The sequence below is a fragment of the Salmo trutta genome, chromosome 2 (genome assembly GCF_901001165.1).
Source record: "Salmo trutta chromosome 2, fSalTru1.1, whole genome shotgun sequence".
NCBI lineage: Eukaryota > Metazoa > Chordata > Actinopteri > Salmoniformes > Salmonidae > Salmo > Salmo trutta.
In genome coordinates this window covers 4,701,091-4,717,638 of record NC_042958.1, presented here as the reverse complement: position 1 = coordinate 4,717,638, position 16,548 = coordinate 4,701,091, and the positions used below count along the sequence as shown (strand labels likewise).

At 44.0% G+C, this 16,548-nt stretch overlaps 1 protein-coding gene across 6 annotated transcripts; it reads right to left on the bottom strand.

The window, feature by feature from the left end:
• Window positions 1–671: 671 nt before the first annotated feature.
• LOC115149250 (ATP-dependent zinc metalloprotease YME1L1) lies at window positions 672–16,413 on the bottom strand. 6 transcript variants are annotated; one of them, XM_029691934.1, is made up of 18 exons: window positions 16,224–16,413; window positions 15,025–15,159; window positions 13,814–14,012; window positions 13,602–13,733; window positions 13,222–13,328; window positions 12,662–12,815; window positions 12,007–12,114; window positions 11,125–11,298; window positions 10,557–10,709; window positions 10,072–10,204; window positions 9,876–9,938; window positions 9,126–9,238; window positions 8,681–8,836; window positions 7,195–7,346; window positions 6,690–6,816; window positions 6,198–6,271; window positions 4,079–4,165; window positions 672–2,216 (listed from the first exon to the last, which is right to left on the bottom strand). In XM_029691934.1, the coding sequence occupies exons 1-18, from the start codon at window positions 16,254–16,256 to the stop codon at window positions 2,073–2,075; spliced, it is 2,244 nt and encodes a 747-aa protein (XP_029547794.1). In that variant the 5' UTR covers window positions 16,257–16,413; the 3' UTR covers window positions 672–2,072. The 6 variants fall into 6 exon arrangements, with proteins under 6 accessions (XP_029547794.1, XP_029547803.1, XP_029547828.1 ...); XM_029691943.1 differs by having other exon boundaries at window positions 12,031–12,114; XM_029691968.1 differs by having other exon boundaries at window positions 12,740–12,815.
• Between the last annotated feature and the right edge of the window lie 135 nt (window positions 16,414–16,548).

Sequence of the window (16,548 nt, the reverse complement as noted above, 5' to 3'; positions counted from 1 at the left end):
TCTTTTCTGTGGCACTTTAAAAAAACTTTTTTAATCGACATCTTTCAGTGAACATTTTTATGAAACCTATCCAGATTAACCAGGTAAAAATGGATGTGGTAACAAAAACAGTTTCATCATTGTGTATAGAATATCAGACTAATTGCATCTGAGGGGAAAGAGAGCCAGGATTTTCACTTAAGTGGAACCAACACTAAGCTGACTACAGACAGGAGGTTATGATAGAGATCCAGTGTTTCCTGTGATTGAGGGTAATTTAGCAAAACAATAAAGATTACAGGTCTCAGGTCAGTGCTTCCAACATCAGGTTGTTAAAAAGGTCCAAGAATAGCAAGACGATGCACTCACACGGAGTACCTGTGCAAGGGTGCGCGTCACTCTGCTGCAACGCGATAGCTGCAGGACCAAAACAGCCAAAAAGTTTAGCATTGTTGTTGCAGAAGTCAGACTGATATTGTGCTTTGCTGACTCTACCTTGGAAAAAAAAAGGTCATTTACGCTTGAGCTGACATCCAGTGTTTACAATCCCACAAACCTTAAGGAAATTGCCTTTAAAAAAAAACACACACATTGTCAGTAGCGCAGTGTATTGCAATAAGCCTCTTTCAATGAATCCCAGCTAAAAAAGTCTCACGACCAGAGACCAAAGTGAATCTCAAAAAAGAAAAACATGATTTTAGAATAACTTTTATTTGAGCTTCCACAAGATCCACTTCCAATGAGAAACAGATGAAGTACAGCTCCCCTCACATTTCATTTACATCATGGATGGGCTCAGACACGAGGGCCTAAAATAGCTAAAGATGGCAAGTCCGACACACTTTGGGTAAGCAAATAAAATGACAACATAAAGTGTAAATTGACCTGCATACAGTGAATGCAGATTAATTCCTTCACAACGCACAGATGAATCGTATACGGGACAGAACACTGATACAGCCATTTTGTATTTAGATTGTATATTAAAAATTGTATGGTTTTAATGATAAAATATGGGTTTATGGTCGGTGTTTCTATCACTAATACTCTGCTCAGTGAAAAGGCTTAATAGGCCAAGTAGGATCAGATCTGCAACCAATTGTTTTCCCTCATAACTTTGACAGCATACCAAATACACGATAAGGCTTTCATGCACAAAATTGCTAAAGAAAAACAATTGTGCGATAAAAGATCCTATTGACTGAGGACTATTGGGGGGGGGGGGGGGGGGGGGGGGGTTCACATACTGCTGAAACGGTCGGAATTACAAACTGCATTTTTTGTTTGTTACCGAAAACATTTAACCACTCCCCTTTTCAACCAAAAGTTAACAATAAATACATTTGACAATTACAAACTTAATGTGGATAATGTAGCTCGTTTGACCATATTGGCAATGTTTAGCAAGCTAGCTAACTTAGCTAGCTTCTTATTGGTTCAAGAATTGGTCCGACTTCAAAAGCACATATCGGATTTACAACCTCCCACTTTCCCAGGAACACATTAATGCCTCATAATGCAGCACTTTCTTGATCAATACTGTATATACAAACTTTAAGGGGGAAAACGACAATATCAATATCAAAAAACTAAAATCCTGGCATTGAAAAGCATTTTAAGCTCAGGGTGTTGAAATGAACCTTGCTATGGGCTTTTGTCGCTTGACAAAGCTGCTGTACGGGAATGCCTGCCCAACATGAATGACTCCTCTGTCTGAACCAATGTCCAGTGGGATAAAACAAGGTGTGATCATCAGCTAGTCAGTCATTTACATTGAGGGGGAAGAAACCTATAAAGCCTCTAAAGGCCACTCCATTGTACATCTTGTCTGCTAAATGACTTAAATGTAAATGTAAAATCTTCAAATTTACATAATTCAGATAATATGTCTTACAGGGTTGGGGTCAAATCCATTTTAATTCCAGTCAATTCAGGAAGTACACTGAAATTCCAATTCCTATTATGTTCAATGCTTTTCCATTGAGGAACATTTTAAATAGGAATTTGGTTTACTTTCTGAATTGACTAGAATTGAAATGGAATGACCCCAACCCTGATGTCTAACTGTCTCTGACTAAGCTTTTCTCAGCGAGTCATCTAGGGTCCAGGGCCTTGCCCTCTAGGACCAGCTTGATCTCTTTGGCGTCCAGAGTTTCGTACGTTAGCAGAGCCTCGGCCAGCGTCTTGTGCTCATCACTGTAGGTCTTCAAGAGGTTTTTGGCTCGCTCATACGAGTCCTGGATAGGAGAGAGAGAGAGAATGAATGTCAAAGAAAAAAAACAGAATGTAACTTTTATTTAAACTAGGCAAGTCAGTTAAGAACTAATTCCTATTTACAGTGACGGCCTACACCGGCCAAACCCGGACGACGCTGGGCCAATTGTGTGCCGCCCTATGGGACTCCCAACCACAATCACGGCCGGTTGTAATACAGCCTGGAATCGAACCAGGGTGTCTGTAGTGACGCCTCAAGCACTGAGAAGCAGTGCCTTAGACCGCTGCGCCACTCGGGAGCCCCGGGTTATCATCACACTTCCGTTTTCATAAGAGTGAATACTGAAGAAACTATTATTTAGAAAGTTGTATGATTATTGGTTGGTTAATATACAAAAATTAACTATACTGAACAAAAATATAAAACGCAACATGTAAAGTGTTTGTCCTATGTTTCATGAGCTGAAATAAAAAAGATCTCAGAAATGTTCCATATGCACAAAAAGCTTCTCTCTGGTGTTGTGCACAAATTTGTTTATATCCTTGTTAGTGAGCATTTCTCCTATGCCAAGATAATCCAGTCACCTGACAGGTGTGGCATATCAAGAAGCTGATTAAACAGCATGATCAATACACAGGTTCACCTTGTGCTTGGGATAATAAAAGGCCACTAAAATGTGAAGTTTTGTCACACAACGCCACAGATGTCTCAAGTCGAGGGAGCGTGTAATTGGCACGCTGACTACAGGAATGTCTACCAGAGCTGTTGCCAGATAATATCTCTCTACCATAAGCCGCCTCCAACATCATTTTAGAGAATTTGGCAGTACGTCCAACCGGATTAACAACCGCAGACCACATGTGACCACTGGAACCCAGGACCACCCGAGATCAGCCACCCGCACAGCTTATGAAACTGTGGGTTTGCAAAAAAATATATTCTGCGCAAACTGTCAGAAATCGTCTCAGGGAAGCTCATCTGCATTCTAGTCGTCCTCACCAGGGTCTTGACCGAATTTCAGCAAATGTTCACCTTCGATGGCCACTGGCACGCTGGAGAAGTGTGCTCCTCACGGTTGAATCACACTTCCAACTGTACCGGGCAGATGACAGACGGTGTATATGGCGTCGTGTGGGCGAGCGGCTTGCTGACGTCAACGTTGTGAACAGAGTGCCCCATGGTGGTGGTGGGGTTATGGTATGGGCAGGCATAAGCTACGGACAACGAACACAATTGCATTTCATCGAAGGCAATTTGAATGCACATCGATACCGTGATGAGATCCTGAGGCCCATTGTTGTGACATTCATCTGCCGCCATCACCTCATGTTTCAGCATGATAATGCATGGCCCCATGACACACGGATCTGTACACAATTCCTGGAAGCTGAAAATGTCCCAGTTCTTCCATGGTCTGCATACTCACCAGACATGTCACCCATTAAGCATGATTGGGATGCTCTGGATCGACAGTGTGTTCCAGTTCCCGCCAATATCCAGCAACTTCACACAGCCATTGAAGAGGAGTGGGACAACATTCCACAATCAACAGTCCGATCAACTCGATGCGAAGGAGATGCATCTCTCTGGATGTCTGAAATGGTCCCTCCAGATACTGACTGGTTTTCTGATCCACGGCCCGACCTTTTTTTTTTTTTTTTTTTTTAAAGGCATCTGTGACCAACAGATGCATATCTGTATTCCCAATTGTGAAATCCATCGATTAGGGCCTAATTTATTTATTTAAATTGACTGATTTCCTTATATGAACTGTAACTCAGTAAAACAGTTAATTGTTGCGTTTTATATTTTTGTTTAGTGTAGATGGGATTTTACATAAAAAAAAATAAAAAAGTGCAGTGGGAGAAGGTTTGGGAAGCTTACCTTGAGCAGGACCCTGACTTCCTGTTCGATGGCGGCCTGCGTCTCAGGGCTCTGTTTGGTCACTTCAGCATAGGTCATGACACCAAGCTGAAACAATAAGGTTTAGTCTCAGGGTTAGGGGCACAGCAGACCACTTACGCAGCAGCAACTGCGATAGACTAGCGTCCTATCCATGGAGTATACTTGTACATCAAGCTTCCTCACGCTACAGAAACAGAAGATAGGTTCCTGCTCCTATGAGCCATTCCGGCACGCACAAGCCAAGGCTTCTTCCTTACTTACTTATAGTAATGAACAGGGTAAGGCTGCATGGGTTGCCAGGTCTGTGGCACAGTAAATCAGTCACTAATTTCAGGGTTGGCAGGGCAGGTTAAGTAAACGGTTGGATCAAAAATAGTCAGAGAGCTGGAGGACATTGATGAGGTCACCAAAAAATATATACATATCCTCTAATCAAATAGCTCCTCCTTATGCGTTTCAAAATTACATTTGGCCCAAATATATATATATTTTTTAAACTAGGCAAGTAAGTTAAGAACAAATTCTTATTAACAACGACGGTCTAGGAACAGTGGGTTAACTGCCTTGTTTAGGGGCAGAAGGACAGATTTTTACCTTGTCAGCTCGGGGATTCGATCTAGCAACCTTTCAGGTTACTGGCCCAACACTCTAACCGCTAGGCTACCTGCCGCCCCCCCTCTAACCGCTAGGCTACCTGCCGCCCCCCCTCTAAGCGCTAGGCTACCTGCCGCCCCCCCTCTAAGCGCTAGGCTACCTGCCGCCCCCCCTCTAAGCGCTAGGCTACCTGCCGCCCCCCCTCTAAGCGCTAGGCTACCTGCCGCCCCCCCTCTAACCGCTAGGCTACCTGCCGCCCCCCCCTCTAACCGCTAGGCTACCTGCCGCCCAACCCTCTAACCGCTAGGCTACCTGCCGCCCCCCTCTAACCGCAAGGCTACCTGCCGCCCCCCTCTAACCACAAGGCTACCTGCCGCCCCCCTCTAACCACAAGGCTACCTGCCGCCCCAAAATTGGGCTGTCTTATGTATACATGATAAGTTCCGTGGTTGCCATGGCACCGCGAGGAAGCCTCGGCAGAGAGCTCCTGTACATTTATGAATATTATTGTTGTTATAATATATAATATATATATATATATAGTAACTTCTTACTGAGCTAAAATATCCAGTGTCTTGACCCAAAGTTGCTGGACTAATGGCAAGTTAGTTTGAGTTTCTCTGGCTAGATAGCTATGCTAGCTGGTTCTGCAATCATTTGAAGGATACATCTCAATAACCCAAACGGCACCAGACGGCTTCTACACAGCTTTTCTTTTGGTTCCACCCGCCCCGGTTTCTAGAATGTGATGAGGGGGATGCAGCTCGCCTCATAGGGTGACTATACCAGACCACTACTGATGTGTGGTAGTCTTCCAGGCGCTGAGCTTAGCCTACACCCGCCGAAGCAACACCCAGGTGGGTGTAACACTTTCAGTAGTCCATGAGCCAGCCAAGCTACGGAGGAGGATACCGCGAAGGTGTCTGATGAAGAGCTTCGGATGAGTCTATCCGACTGACGCTTCTCCCTCCCTGTACCATCGACATTCAGCCATCACCATCAACACTAGCTATCGGCTGTGGAAGACCAACTCATAAGTCAAGACTTGCCAGAACCCTACTTTTGTTTTTAAAGCGTCTGAGATTCTCTTTGTAAAGAAAAGCACTACATAAAATACATCTACTATTATTATACTAATAGCCTCAGACTACGGTCTGTATATGGGTGAGTAGCAGCCTCAGTAGACTACGGTCTGTAGATACAAGGTGAGTAGCAGAGGTAAATCTCTCAGGGTTGAGTAGGAACAAAGTCTAGAATGTGTCGGCACATGTACAACATGGCTGAGAGATCCCTCCAATCACGTGCAATGCCTGAGAATGGCATTACTGCACAAAGGCAACGCTGCCTTCTAAATTTATGGATACAGCTTTTGATGAAACGAAATGTATTTAGACCATCTAAAAATGCAGACTACTAGAAGGAGGAAAAAAAACGCAGTTAGGAACGATTTGTGTAGACTCATCTTCAATCTACCATTTTATGTGCATGAGGTATCATCTCTTACCTTGTCACTCATTCCGAACCTGGTCACCATCATCTTGGCTATTCTAGTTGCCCCGTCAAAGTCGCTTGACGCTCCTGGAAAACAGAGCCACCACAATACAAGAGTAAGGCTGAGGGCTGGAGAAACCACAATTCAAGAGTAAGGCTGAGGGATGGGGCTGGAGAAACCCACAATAAAAGAGTAAGGCTGAGGGATGGGGCTGGAGAAATGTAACCACTCAAATTCATAGACAGAGCTAAGGATGCATCCACGTTATCCAAATGGTTGAGGCTATACAGTGTTTGTTTACAACTGTATTGTTTACAAACAACGGTGTTACTCAAGGTTATTTCGGGTTCTGATGGGTACGACAGTTAAACTAAGCTCATTTAGAAGTTATATTCTTCAAGAATCAACTGATTATACATCATTCATTTACAAGTCCCCAAATTGATGTAGCAATATGCTCTATATCTAAAACCCAACCGATCTAGTTTTTTTTTCTCCCCTCACCAGTCGTGATGTAATCGTCGCCAAAGATGAGTTCCTCGGCCACGCGGCCTCCCATGCTGACGTCCATCTGGGCCAGGAGCTGAGCACGCGTCTCGCTCCAACGGTCATTCTCTGGGAGCATGGACACCTAAACAGACAGGAAAGACTAGCCTTTAAGACCATCCATCTTAGGTAAACCATCGCATAATAGTAGTTCTCTGTTCCTCCTGAACTGTTTTAAGGCAAGCCCCCTGGAGCTGCCAACATCCAAACTGAGGCCAACTTCTTTCAGGAAGTCCAGGGCAACAACACTAAGTAATGGCAGAAGGGACAATGCAACTATTCTGCAAGGTATTTTACTATATAATGGAACACATTTAGCTTCGCAATGCAAAACATGGATGAAATGTAACAAACTAAAATCAGAGATGTCATGTCAAAGCAAGTGGGATGATTACATGGGTAATATACCACGGCTTCAAACACTTCTTGGCCAATGAAAATGCAATGGCTCAGTACTACTCACATGGCCAAGAGTGGGCCCTCTGGGCATGATGGTTGCCTTGTTGATGGGCATGGCGTCTTTGGTGTAATACGCCACAATGGCGTGGCCTGACTCGTGGTAGGCTGTGATTTGCTTGTTCTTCTTATCAATGTCCACACTCCTGCGCTCAGGACCTTCAGTATACACAGAGAGACAAGAGTAGCCACTTTGAAGAATTTAAAAAATACTCATCATTCATATTACTGTAGTGCAAGAGAGTGTCCACTTTAGTGCAGGTTTACTCTGTGTACATTTTATTGGGAATTCCAACCTGAAAGATAAGACCACCAACTCCTGAGAAAATATCTGTCCTAGAGAATGAGAGGGATCCTGACCAGACAGGCGTTCTAACCGTCTACATTAGAATGTCTCTTTAAGCAGAGACTCTTTGTCATTAAGCTCTCTCACATGGCAGGTTGAGTGCGAGTGTGATAGAGAGATAACGGACCAGCCAAAAGTTGACACACGTACTCATTCCAGGTGTTGACTTTATTTTGTACTATTTTCTAAATTGTAGAATAATAGTGAAGACATCAAGAGGAGTGACTATGTATGATGTGTCAAACTGAAGCTGTATATAAGGAGATCTCCGAGTCTGGGACCGGCAGTTGCTCCGCGGACCAGCTCGGCTTGTTACTTTGTAATAAAAGCCTATTCTGAACTCACAAGGTCCAGTGTCTAAGAGATATTATTAAGAAGTATTTCCACAACAATGACAGCTTTGCACACTCTTGTCATTCTCTCAACCAGCTTCATGAGGTAGTCACCTGGAATGCATTTCAATTAACAGGTGTGCCTTGTTAAAAGTACATTTTAATTAATAGAAAATAGTAAAAAGAAAAGAAAAACTCTTGAATGAGTAGGTGTATCCAAACGTTTGACTGGTACTATATAATGCTAATTGACATCAAAGGCCTCAGCACTGGTTACATTTGTGTTGCTTCTTAATGGATCCTGAAGGAAGGCTCATACACATACACATATATATATACACACACACACACACACACACATACATACATATATATATATACATATATATACACACACATATATACACACACACACACACACACACATACATATATATATATACATATATATACACACACATATATACACACACACACACACACACACATACATACATATATATATATATATATATATATATATATACATACATACACACACACACACACATATACACACACACACACACACACACACACATACATATATACACACACACACACACACACACACATATATATACATATATATATGTATGTGTATATATATACACACACACACACACACACACACATATATATACATATATATATGTATGTGTATATATATACACACACACACACACACACATATATATATATATATACACATATACACATATACGTGTGTGTGTGTGTGTGTGTGTGTGTGTGTGTGTGTGTGTGCATGCACCCACCCATGAGGATCTTGTCCTTGGAGAACTCCAGTTCCTTCATGGTGACCTGGTCGAGGCCGTCCACCGCTGCCTTCAGGGCCGCCTGGTTCACCAGGTTCTCCAGCTCCGCTCCCGTGAAGCCCACCGTCCCCCTGGCAATGATCGCCGCGTTCACGTCTGAACACACAACCAGCAGGGCCAAAAAGGAGAATGTTGTCAGTCCAAAAGTGGGCTCTTTCAGGCAGCGAATGTGTGTGGGGTGGGGCGGCCGTGACACCTCTCGACGAGGCGGTTTAACGTCGTTATGATACATTAGTCAGCTGATATACTGTCTAAGCCAGGAGTTTTCAAACCTCTCCTCGGGGACCCGAGACAGTTCAGGGCTACAACAACATTGTGAAACGTCTGGGGGTCCTCAAGGAGAGATCTGAAAGCCACTGATCTAAGCAACTGATTTGAGACCTACTAGGATCCACTTTGATCTTCTGCAGGTACCAGTTGAGGATCTCCGTACGTCCTTTCACGTCCGGACGAGGGACGGTCACTTGCATGTCAAACCTTCCCGGACGTACCAGGGCACTAAAAAAAAGACAGAAGAGCAATGGGCTAATGATCCAGAGAGCAATGGGCTAATGATCCAGAGAGCAATGGGCTAATGATCCAGAGAGCTGACATGTTGAATACAATTCAAACAAAGAACATGCTCCAATCTCAAGTGTGTCAATAACAAATGCATTCTTTATTTACCTTTAGCCTTGTGATTTTACAATGAATTTAAAAGCTTCTCCATCAATGGAGCCAAAATTAAGAGCGGTACTATTTACAACCACTTTCTAAATAGATTTGTTCCATTTATACAGCTTTTTGCTGGTCCTATGGCCAGCTCTCAAGGATAACTTTCTTGGGCGACTTTTCCAGTAATCTCAAACAAGGACATCTTTCACATCAAGAAGGGTCATGGCAAAAAGGCAGAACCAGTTCTCTGGGCACATGGGAAGTGTAGTTTCCGCTGTGCAATTCGTTCCAATTAACCACCCAGCCTTATTCCCATGTGAACCACATTTCAAGTGTGATTTTGCAACTCGGAGCTGAAATCCAGCGGTATGAAACTTTAAGACTGGACAGCCAACCAGCCAGATCCTGACAAAGGGATTAAGCTTACTGGGTTGATGAAAATACCTACAGAAACACCTGTTACTATCCACTGTAAACATACTTATCCAAAGCCTCAGCAAAGTTTGTAGCGCCAATAACGATGACCCCTTCGTTTGGTTTGAACCTGTGGAGTATCAACAACATTGAATGAGGAAAATGCAAGCCTTGTAATATGCACCAGGTAAACAAACAAAAATTATTCAGGCTTATTTCTCTGATGCAATAGCTATATACAGTATATTCTGAGTTGTTCTTACCCGTCCATCTCTGCCAGTAACTGGTTGATGGTCTGTCTGGAGTAAGGGTGCATGGGAGACTCGATCCTCTTTCCTCCCACGCTGTCAAGCTCATCAATGAAGACAACACAAGGTGCGTTGGCTTTTGCCTCTTCTGTGGACCAAACAGAAAGAGATTTAGGCTGTGTCCCTCCTTTCCTCCGCTTCATAGACACTGATCAAGAAGTACTTGATTAGTTGAAAGCCATATTGTGGAATGACTGATGCAGAGGGGTTACTGTTTTATTTAACTTGGTCTGTATTCCATCAGGGACCACGCTGGAAACTAATGGAATCATGTTAAGTTGTTATCCCCTGGGTTGTACTCTCGTGCATCTTTTTCCCCAGTAAATCAATCGAACCTATCAGGTCCTTTCACCAATCAGCTATCATGAGTGACAGAGTGAAGGTTGGTCAGTCAGTGTATTGATAACAGTACACAGCCTTAGATCACTTCTGGGACTTACTGAAGAGGTTCCTGATGCGGCTAGCTCCGACACCCACAAACATCTCGTCAAACTCGGATCCCGATGCGTAGAAGAAGGGGACGTCGGCCTCCCCGGCTACAGCCCGAGCCAGAAGAGTCTTTCCTGTGCCCGGGGGGCCAATCAGGAGGATGCCTGACAGAACCAGAGGCCACAAAAAAGTGCAACATATGAACACATTGAAAGAAAGAAAATGTAACGGCACTGTGTAAAGAAACCACACAGAAAGATAAGACAAATACGTAGTAAGGAAGTAGCTTTGGCTTGTGGACATAACTGCTTTCTGTAGTGTGAGGCAGCTTAATGTACAAATAAACCCCGTGGACAGGACTGTAGTCTCATCGTAAGGCCTTACCCCCCCAATCTATCTCCTTAATGCTGAGTGCCAAGTAGACACACATCGGGTCACATTTTTACAGGTCTTTGGTATGACTCTGCCGGGGATCGAACTCCCAACCTCAGGGCGGAAGCGAACCAAAAAAAGCCACTGAGTTAGAAGAAAACCGAATGTCTACAGAGTATTCTTCACATTTACAGAAAGACACTGTACCTTTAGGGAGCTTCCCTCCCAGCACGGTGAACTTCTGGGGGTTTCTGAGGAACTCAACCACGTCTTGCAGTTCATTCTTGGCCTCCTCTACCCCTTTGACGTGCTCAAACGTGACGCTCTTCACCTGGACCGGGTCCACTTGTGAGTCCAAGCCTGACGTGGTGCGGAACCTCACTGTTCAGTGCAAACCCATGACAACTCAGTCAGATCACTGACAAACACCACCTGGGAATCTCCAATATGCCTCTACTTATCATTAACATTTGCCATGAACTACTGACTTTGTTAATACCACTTCCACTCAAATATATTCAAATATCCATTTAGTATTCAATCATTCACTGTTAAATGACCAAAGGTGGAGTTTCTAATAAATACTATCATGGACCAGCGCCTGGGCAGCTAGTGCCTGGGCAGCTAGTGCCTGGGCAGCTAGTGCCTGGGCAGCTAGTGCCTGGGCAGCTAGTGCCTGGGCAGCTAGTGCCTGGGCAGCTAGTGCCTGGGCAGCTAGTGCCTGGGCAGCTAGTGCCTGGGCAGCTAGTGCCTGGGCAGCTAGTGCCTGGGCAGCTAGTGCCTGGGCAGCTAGTGCCTGGGCAGCTAGTGCCTGGGCAGCTAGTGCCTGGGCAGCTAGTGCCTGGGCAGCTAGTGCCTGGGCAGCTAGTGCCTGGGCAGCTAGTGCCTGGGCAGCTAGTGCCTGGGCAGCTAGTGCCTGGGCAGCTAGTGCCTGGGCAGCTAGTGCCTGGGCAGCTGGCTGATAATCGATCATATATTTTGAAAGCATGATCAGTGAAACAGCAGCCAATTCAACAATAGCTCTTGATGAAAAAGCACAACCACAATGCGGTGATTCATGCAAGCGTAAGAATTCAATAGAACACAAACCAGCATCAGAAAAGGACCCTTTACCCGAAAGAAACGGGCTTCTTGACAGGCCATAGATTCCCACAACGAGGAGGACCAATAGAATCAGCCTGGTCCTCCTTAGTGAGTCTGTCAATAGAAGATAGAAATATGTAAATGAGTTAGTGAAACATAAGAGATTTAAGTTGAACTCAGCAGTGCCACCTTGTGAACACTTGGTGGAACTGCTAGTGGTGGCCATGGGCTTAGTGCTCTGTAACTGGCAGTCATGATTGCCTTCAAGGAGGAGCAAATCTGTTATGAGCTGGGGCAGAGTTTAAAATATCAGTCTTCACTTTAAAAATGTTTCTCAATGATGACTAACACCGTTCCTTTAAAAGATAGTGCAATATTTTGGGGGCGGCAGGTAGCCTAGTGGTTAGAGCGTTGGACTAGTAACCAAAAGGTTGCAGGATCGAATCCCTGACCTGACAAGGTAAAAAATCTGTCGTTCTGACCCTGAACACTGTTCCCCCTTAGGCCATCCTTGTAAATAAGAATTTGTTATTTTTGTCTAGTTAAATAAAAGGTTAAATACATTTTTTTTTTTTTATATGTTGCTTCCTGTTAGTCACTATAAGAAGGGAATATGCTGAGTGATTAAGATGCCATATATGAAGAAAGTTGTGTGACGTGCCGTGTGTCCTCTGAGTGAAGGCCTGGGACCTCATGAAGCCCTCAGTGAAACCAGACTTGAAGGCATCTTGTTGGTCACCTTGCAGGTTCTTCTGCTTTACCACGTGATCCAGACTCTCTGCCTCTGGGGACTTGTCAGGTCTCATGAGGAGACCCTGTGACGGAGGGGGTGTGGGGGTGAAATAATGGGAGAGAGCGTATAATGGATGTGTGTCAGCGGGTGAGAGAAAGAGAGGGAGGAGAAAGCAAGATGTTGAACATGAAAATGAGATGAATGGGCCTAGCCAGAGTGGTTACAAGACATAAAAAAAACAGCCCTTTCCACACGAGGGGGGCCAAAAAACAAAACAGTGTGTGAAAAATCACCACTATAGCATAAAGAACAAGAGAAAAAGGGTTTGTGTCACAGTTTTACAACACGTGCCAATCTTCACGTTGAAGGTGAAATTCTGGTAAACTTCAGGAGGACAAAACAGATCCAGTGGGTTCATTGACTGCATGCCAAACTATGTCTGTCCAAGAAGGGTATGTGAATGATTGCATAGTGTAACACTTGCTGACCTTCATGAATGCTGTAGTGTAACCCTCTGGTTCTGCCAGCCCCTGGTAACCAGACTCCATGCGTCTGCTCTTCCTCAGAGTCTTGAAGCCTCGGTTCTGGACCCTTACTGAAGAAGGAGGGGGGGGGGGGGGGGGGGTCGCCAAATACAATACTATTAATTTCACTATGTTATGTCATAGGGGGGAAATATGATGACTTGTGAGTGGGCGTATTCGAGTCGCCCGGTGCCGGTAGAGATTTCACTTTAGGACCAATGGAATTCTCTCAAATAGTTGATTATTTTACCATGGTGAATTGCCTATCTTCACTTGAGGGTCACTGGGCACATTCCACAGATGGAGGACCACAGATGCAAAGTAAACCAGATATGGTTCCTTACCAGGCCAGTATTGGAGCTCTGAACAGATGGCATGTAGAGGACTCTGGTTTAGTCTGTGGAACATTGGCGTGCCAAAAACACCCAACCTTCCGTTTGACAACCCTATAGAAACAAATAGACAAATGCAAACACCTGCGTGGTATCATTTTACTACAAATATACACCCTGCAACAAAAACACAGATTCATCAAATAAAACAACTAGGTCCTCACCATGTTTGTTTTGGAAGAAAGAGTCCGCAGAGACGTGGGACGTCCTCCATCTTGAAGCAGCTGGGCCCTCCTCTGAGCTCAGTGAGGGCAGTAACCTGTTCACCAGCTCATCCAGCTGACCCACCCTCAGGTCTGACAAGCCCAGGTCCCGGAGGTTCACAGTGGGCTGACCCACCCTCTGTTCTGATAGACCCAGGTCCTGGAGGTTCACAGTGGGAACGGGAAGTCAGTATGAAGGACACATCAACTGTAATAATGAGCCTGGTCCTAGATCTGTTCATGGCCAACTCACGACCATAGGGGTTTTCCCTAGGGGGGGGTTGCCGACCAGTCTAGTTTATCTAAGCTTGCCGTACAATCATTTAATAGTTATTGGAATTTAAGACAGAGAAAAGTGGTCAAATGTAGCATTGCAGTGTGAGTTTGGCTAGCTACGCAAGTCAGGCTCAGTATGAAATGATGTGCTGCATTTGTAAGGGAATTTACAACCTAACTTTTATTATCTTGTAGGAGCCCAAACATCTGCAAATACATTTGACTCCAGTGGCCATGATCTCTAGACAATTGATAAGCAATAACATCAACACATACACATTGGAGAGCTGCGAGTGACAATACATATCTGCAATGATGCAACTTACGCTCCGTGTCCACGGCACATGATATTGCTGTGTTTAGACAGCAACACTCTCCCTAACCACAACAACGACATGTCTGCTTGGGGAGCTGTGCCTAGTCCGTTAGAGCTGGTGGCCCTGCACACACCAGGATTCCCATAATTCCAATGTTATTTTGTTACATGTGAGTCAGTACAAAGTCGCACTGGGGCTCCTGAGGATAGTGGAGGGCGTGGAGCCAGTTGTGTAGGTTAAGACCTGAAGACCTCTTTGATGCAAGCTATAGCTCTTAAAGGTAGACACAGCTTGTGTACATTGAGGCTTGTCCAGTCTAAGGGAGAACTGCGGTGTTGTGTCAGGAATAAGCCTAGGCTACGAGAAGAGGAATCCATGATAACAAATGTACCACCTATGATTGCCATTAAGTAGACTAATCTTACAGGGGAGAGTTTAACGGGACCAGCATCCCATTGACCGCCAGACTAGCCAAAATCTATAACTTGACCCTTTCCTTAAACCGAACAAAACCCCCAACCAATTTCAAAAGGAAATATGGGTTTGCATGTAAGCCACGTCCCCTTAGTGTCATCTTACCTCTGTGAGCAACAGGTCCTGCTCTGGTGTGACATATGTCTGCAGGCTCTGGACAGAAGCTGAGGCTGTGGAGCTGGCTGAGTTCTTCAGGGAATGGAGGGCATTGATGAGTTGGCCAATGAGTTGACTTGTTACCTAAGAAGAGTCAAGAGGCAACAGAGATGGACAAATTGGAAATACATGACATGCATGATTTGTGTAATGTTGGCATATATTGTTCTGATAAACAACGTTGCAGGAGGGATAATGATTGCCTGGGTCTAGGTGACCAGCCTACGATATTTCTTTCACTGCACAATTTACAGCAGATTTGTGAGGGACCCGGGCACTGAAGAGGGAAGGTAATTTGAGTTCAACTTGTAAATATCTTCTAATGAGATCAAAGGCATTACAAGTCCCTGCCAGATAGTTACTGGTGTGAAGAGTTGCCAAGTTGCACCTAACGTTATGTACACTGGCCAGATTTGACATTGAGGGATATTAATTTCTCCTATGTTACAATTTAAAAAACAGCCGTCCTCATGCCATTGATTGACAGTATTCATTGGTATTGTCATTCACAGGCAGGTGTAAATCAAGCAATACTTTTATCGCGATAGCTCGATTATGTAACTAACTGATATGGTATGGCATAACCAAATCGTCAGCTAGTTTGGTTAGTTAACCTAATTTATAATTAGCTAGCTTCAAATGAAGTTTACAACTGTCAACAATATCGTTGTGGCGTTAGTATGAACAGACAGCTAACGTTAGTCTTCCCTGTGGCTCAGTTGGTAGAGCATGGTGTGTGCAAAGCCAGGTTTGTGGGTTCGATTCCCACGGGGGGCCAGTACAAAAAATAATTATAATAATGAAAAAAATGCATGAAATGTATGCATTCACTACTGTAAATCGCTCTGAATAAGAGCGTCTGCTAAATGACTAAAATGTAAAATGTAAGGACATACTGAGATTGAAAACTGCGTAACGTTACCTACACTAACTAGTTAACGTTAGCTAAATAAGCTTGATAACAAGAACTAGCAAACAATATGTCGAGATAAATACATAACTTCAAACAGCTAGCTAGTTAGTTAAATGTGTTGTCTCGTATATCTAACGTTAATTAGCCAGCCCTTTCGAGTAGCTAGGTTACATCAGTCACCTAGATAGCTAATTAGCCAGCTATCCTAGTTTAGTGTCCAACTGCTTTTACTAACCTGTGGCTGAAACGTCGCCGAGAAGGAAAACATTATCACAGCAACTCGAGGGTTAGTATGTGAAGACAGACCCTCAATGTTACTGAATATACCAACAACTCCTCCTGGGCACAGTCCTTTTGTTTTTCTCTTGTTACTAAACTGTTACTTTCATGAAAATGGCTTCTTCGTGAGAGGTCAACATCAACGTGACGTCTGGAACAAATTACTACCGGTTTGAACACGATTTATATTTTCTTCGTTACACTTCTCTAGCTACTTCTCCGATATTTGTTTTTATTATTATTTTTTTACAAATAATTTGTTTGCTACGTTGTTGTCAACA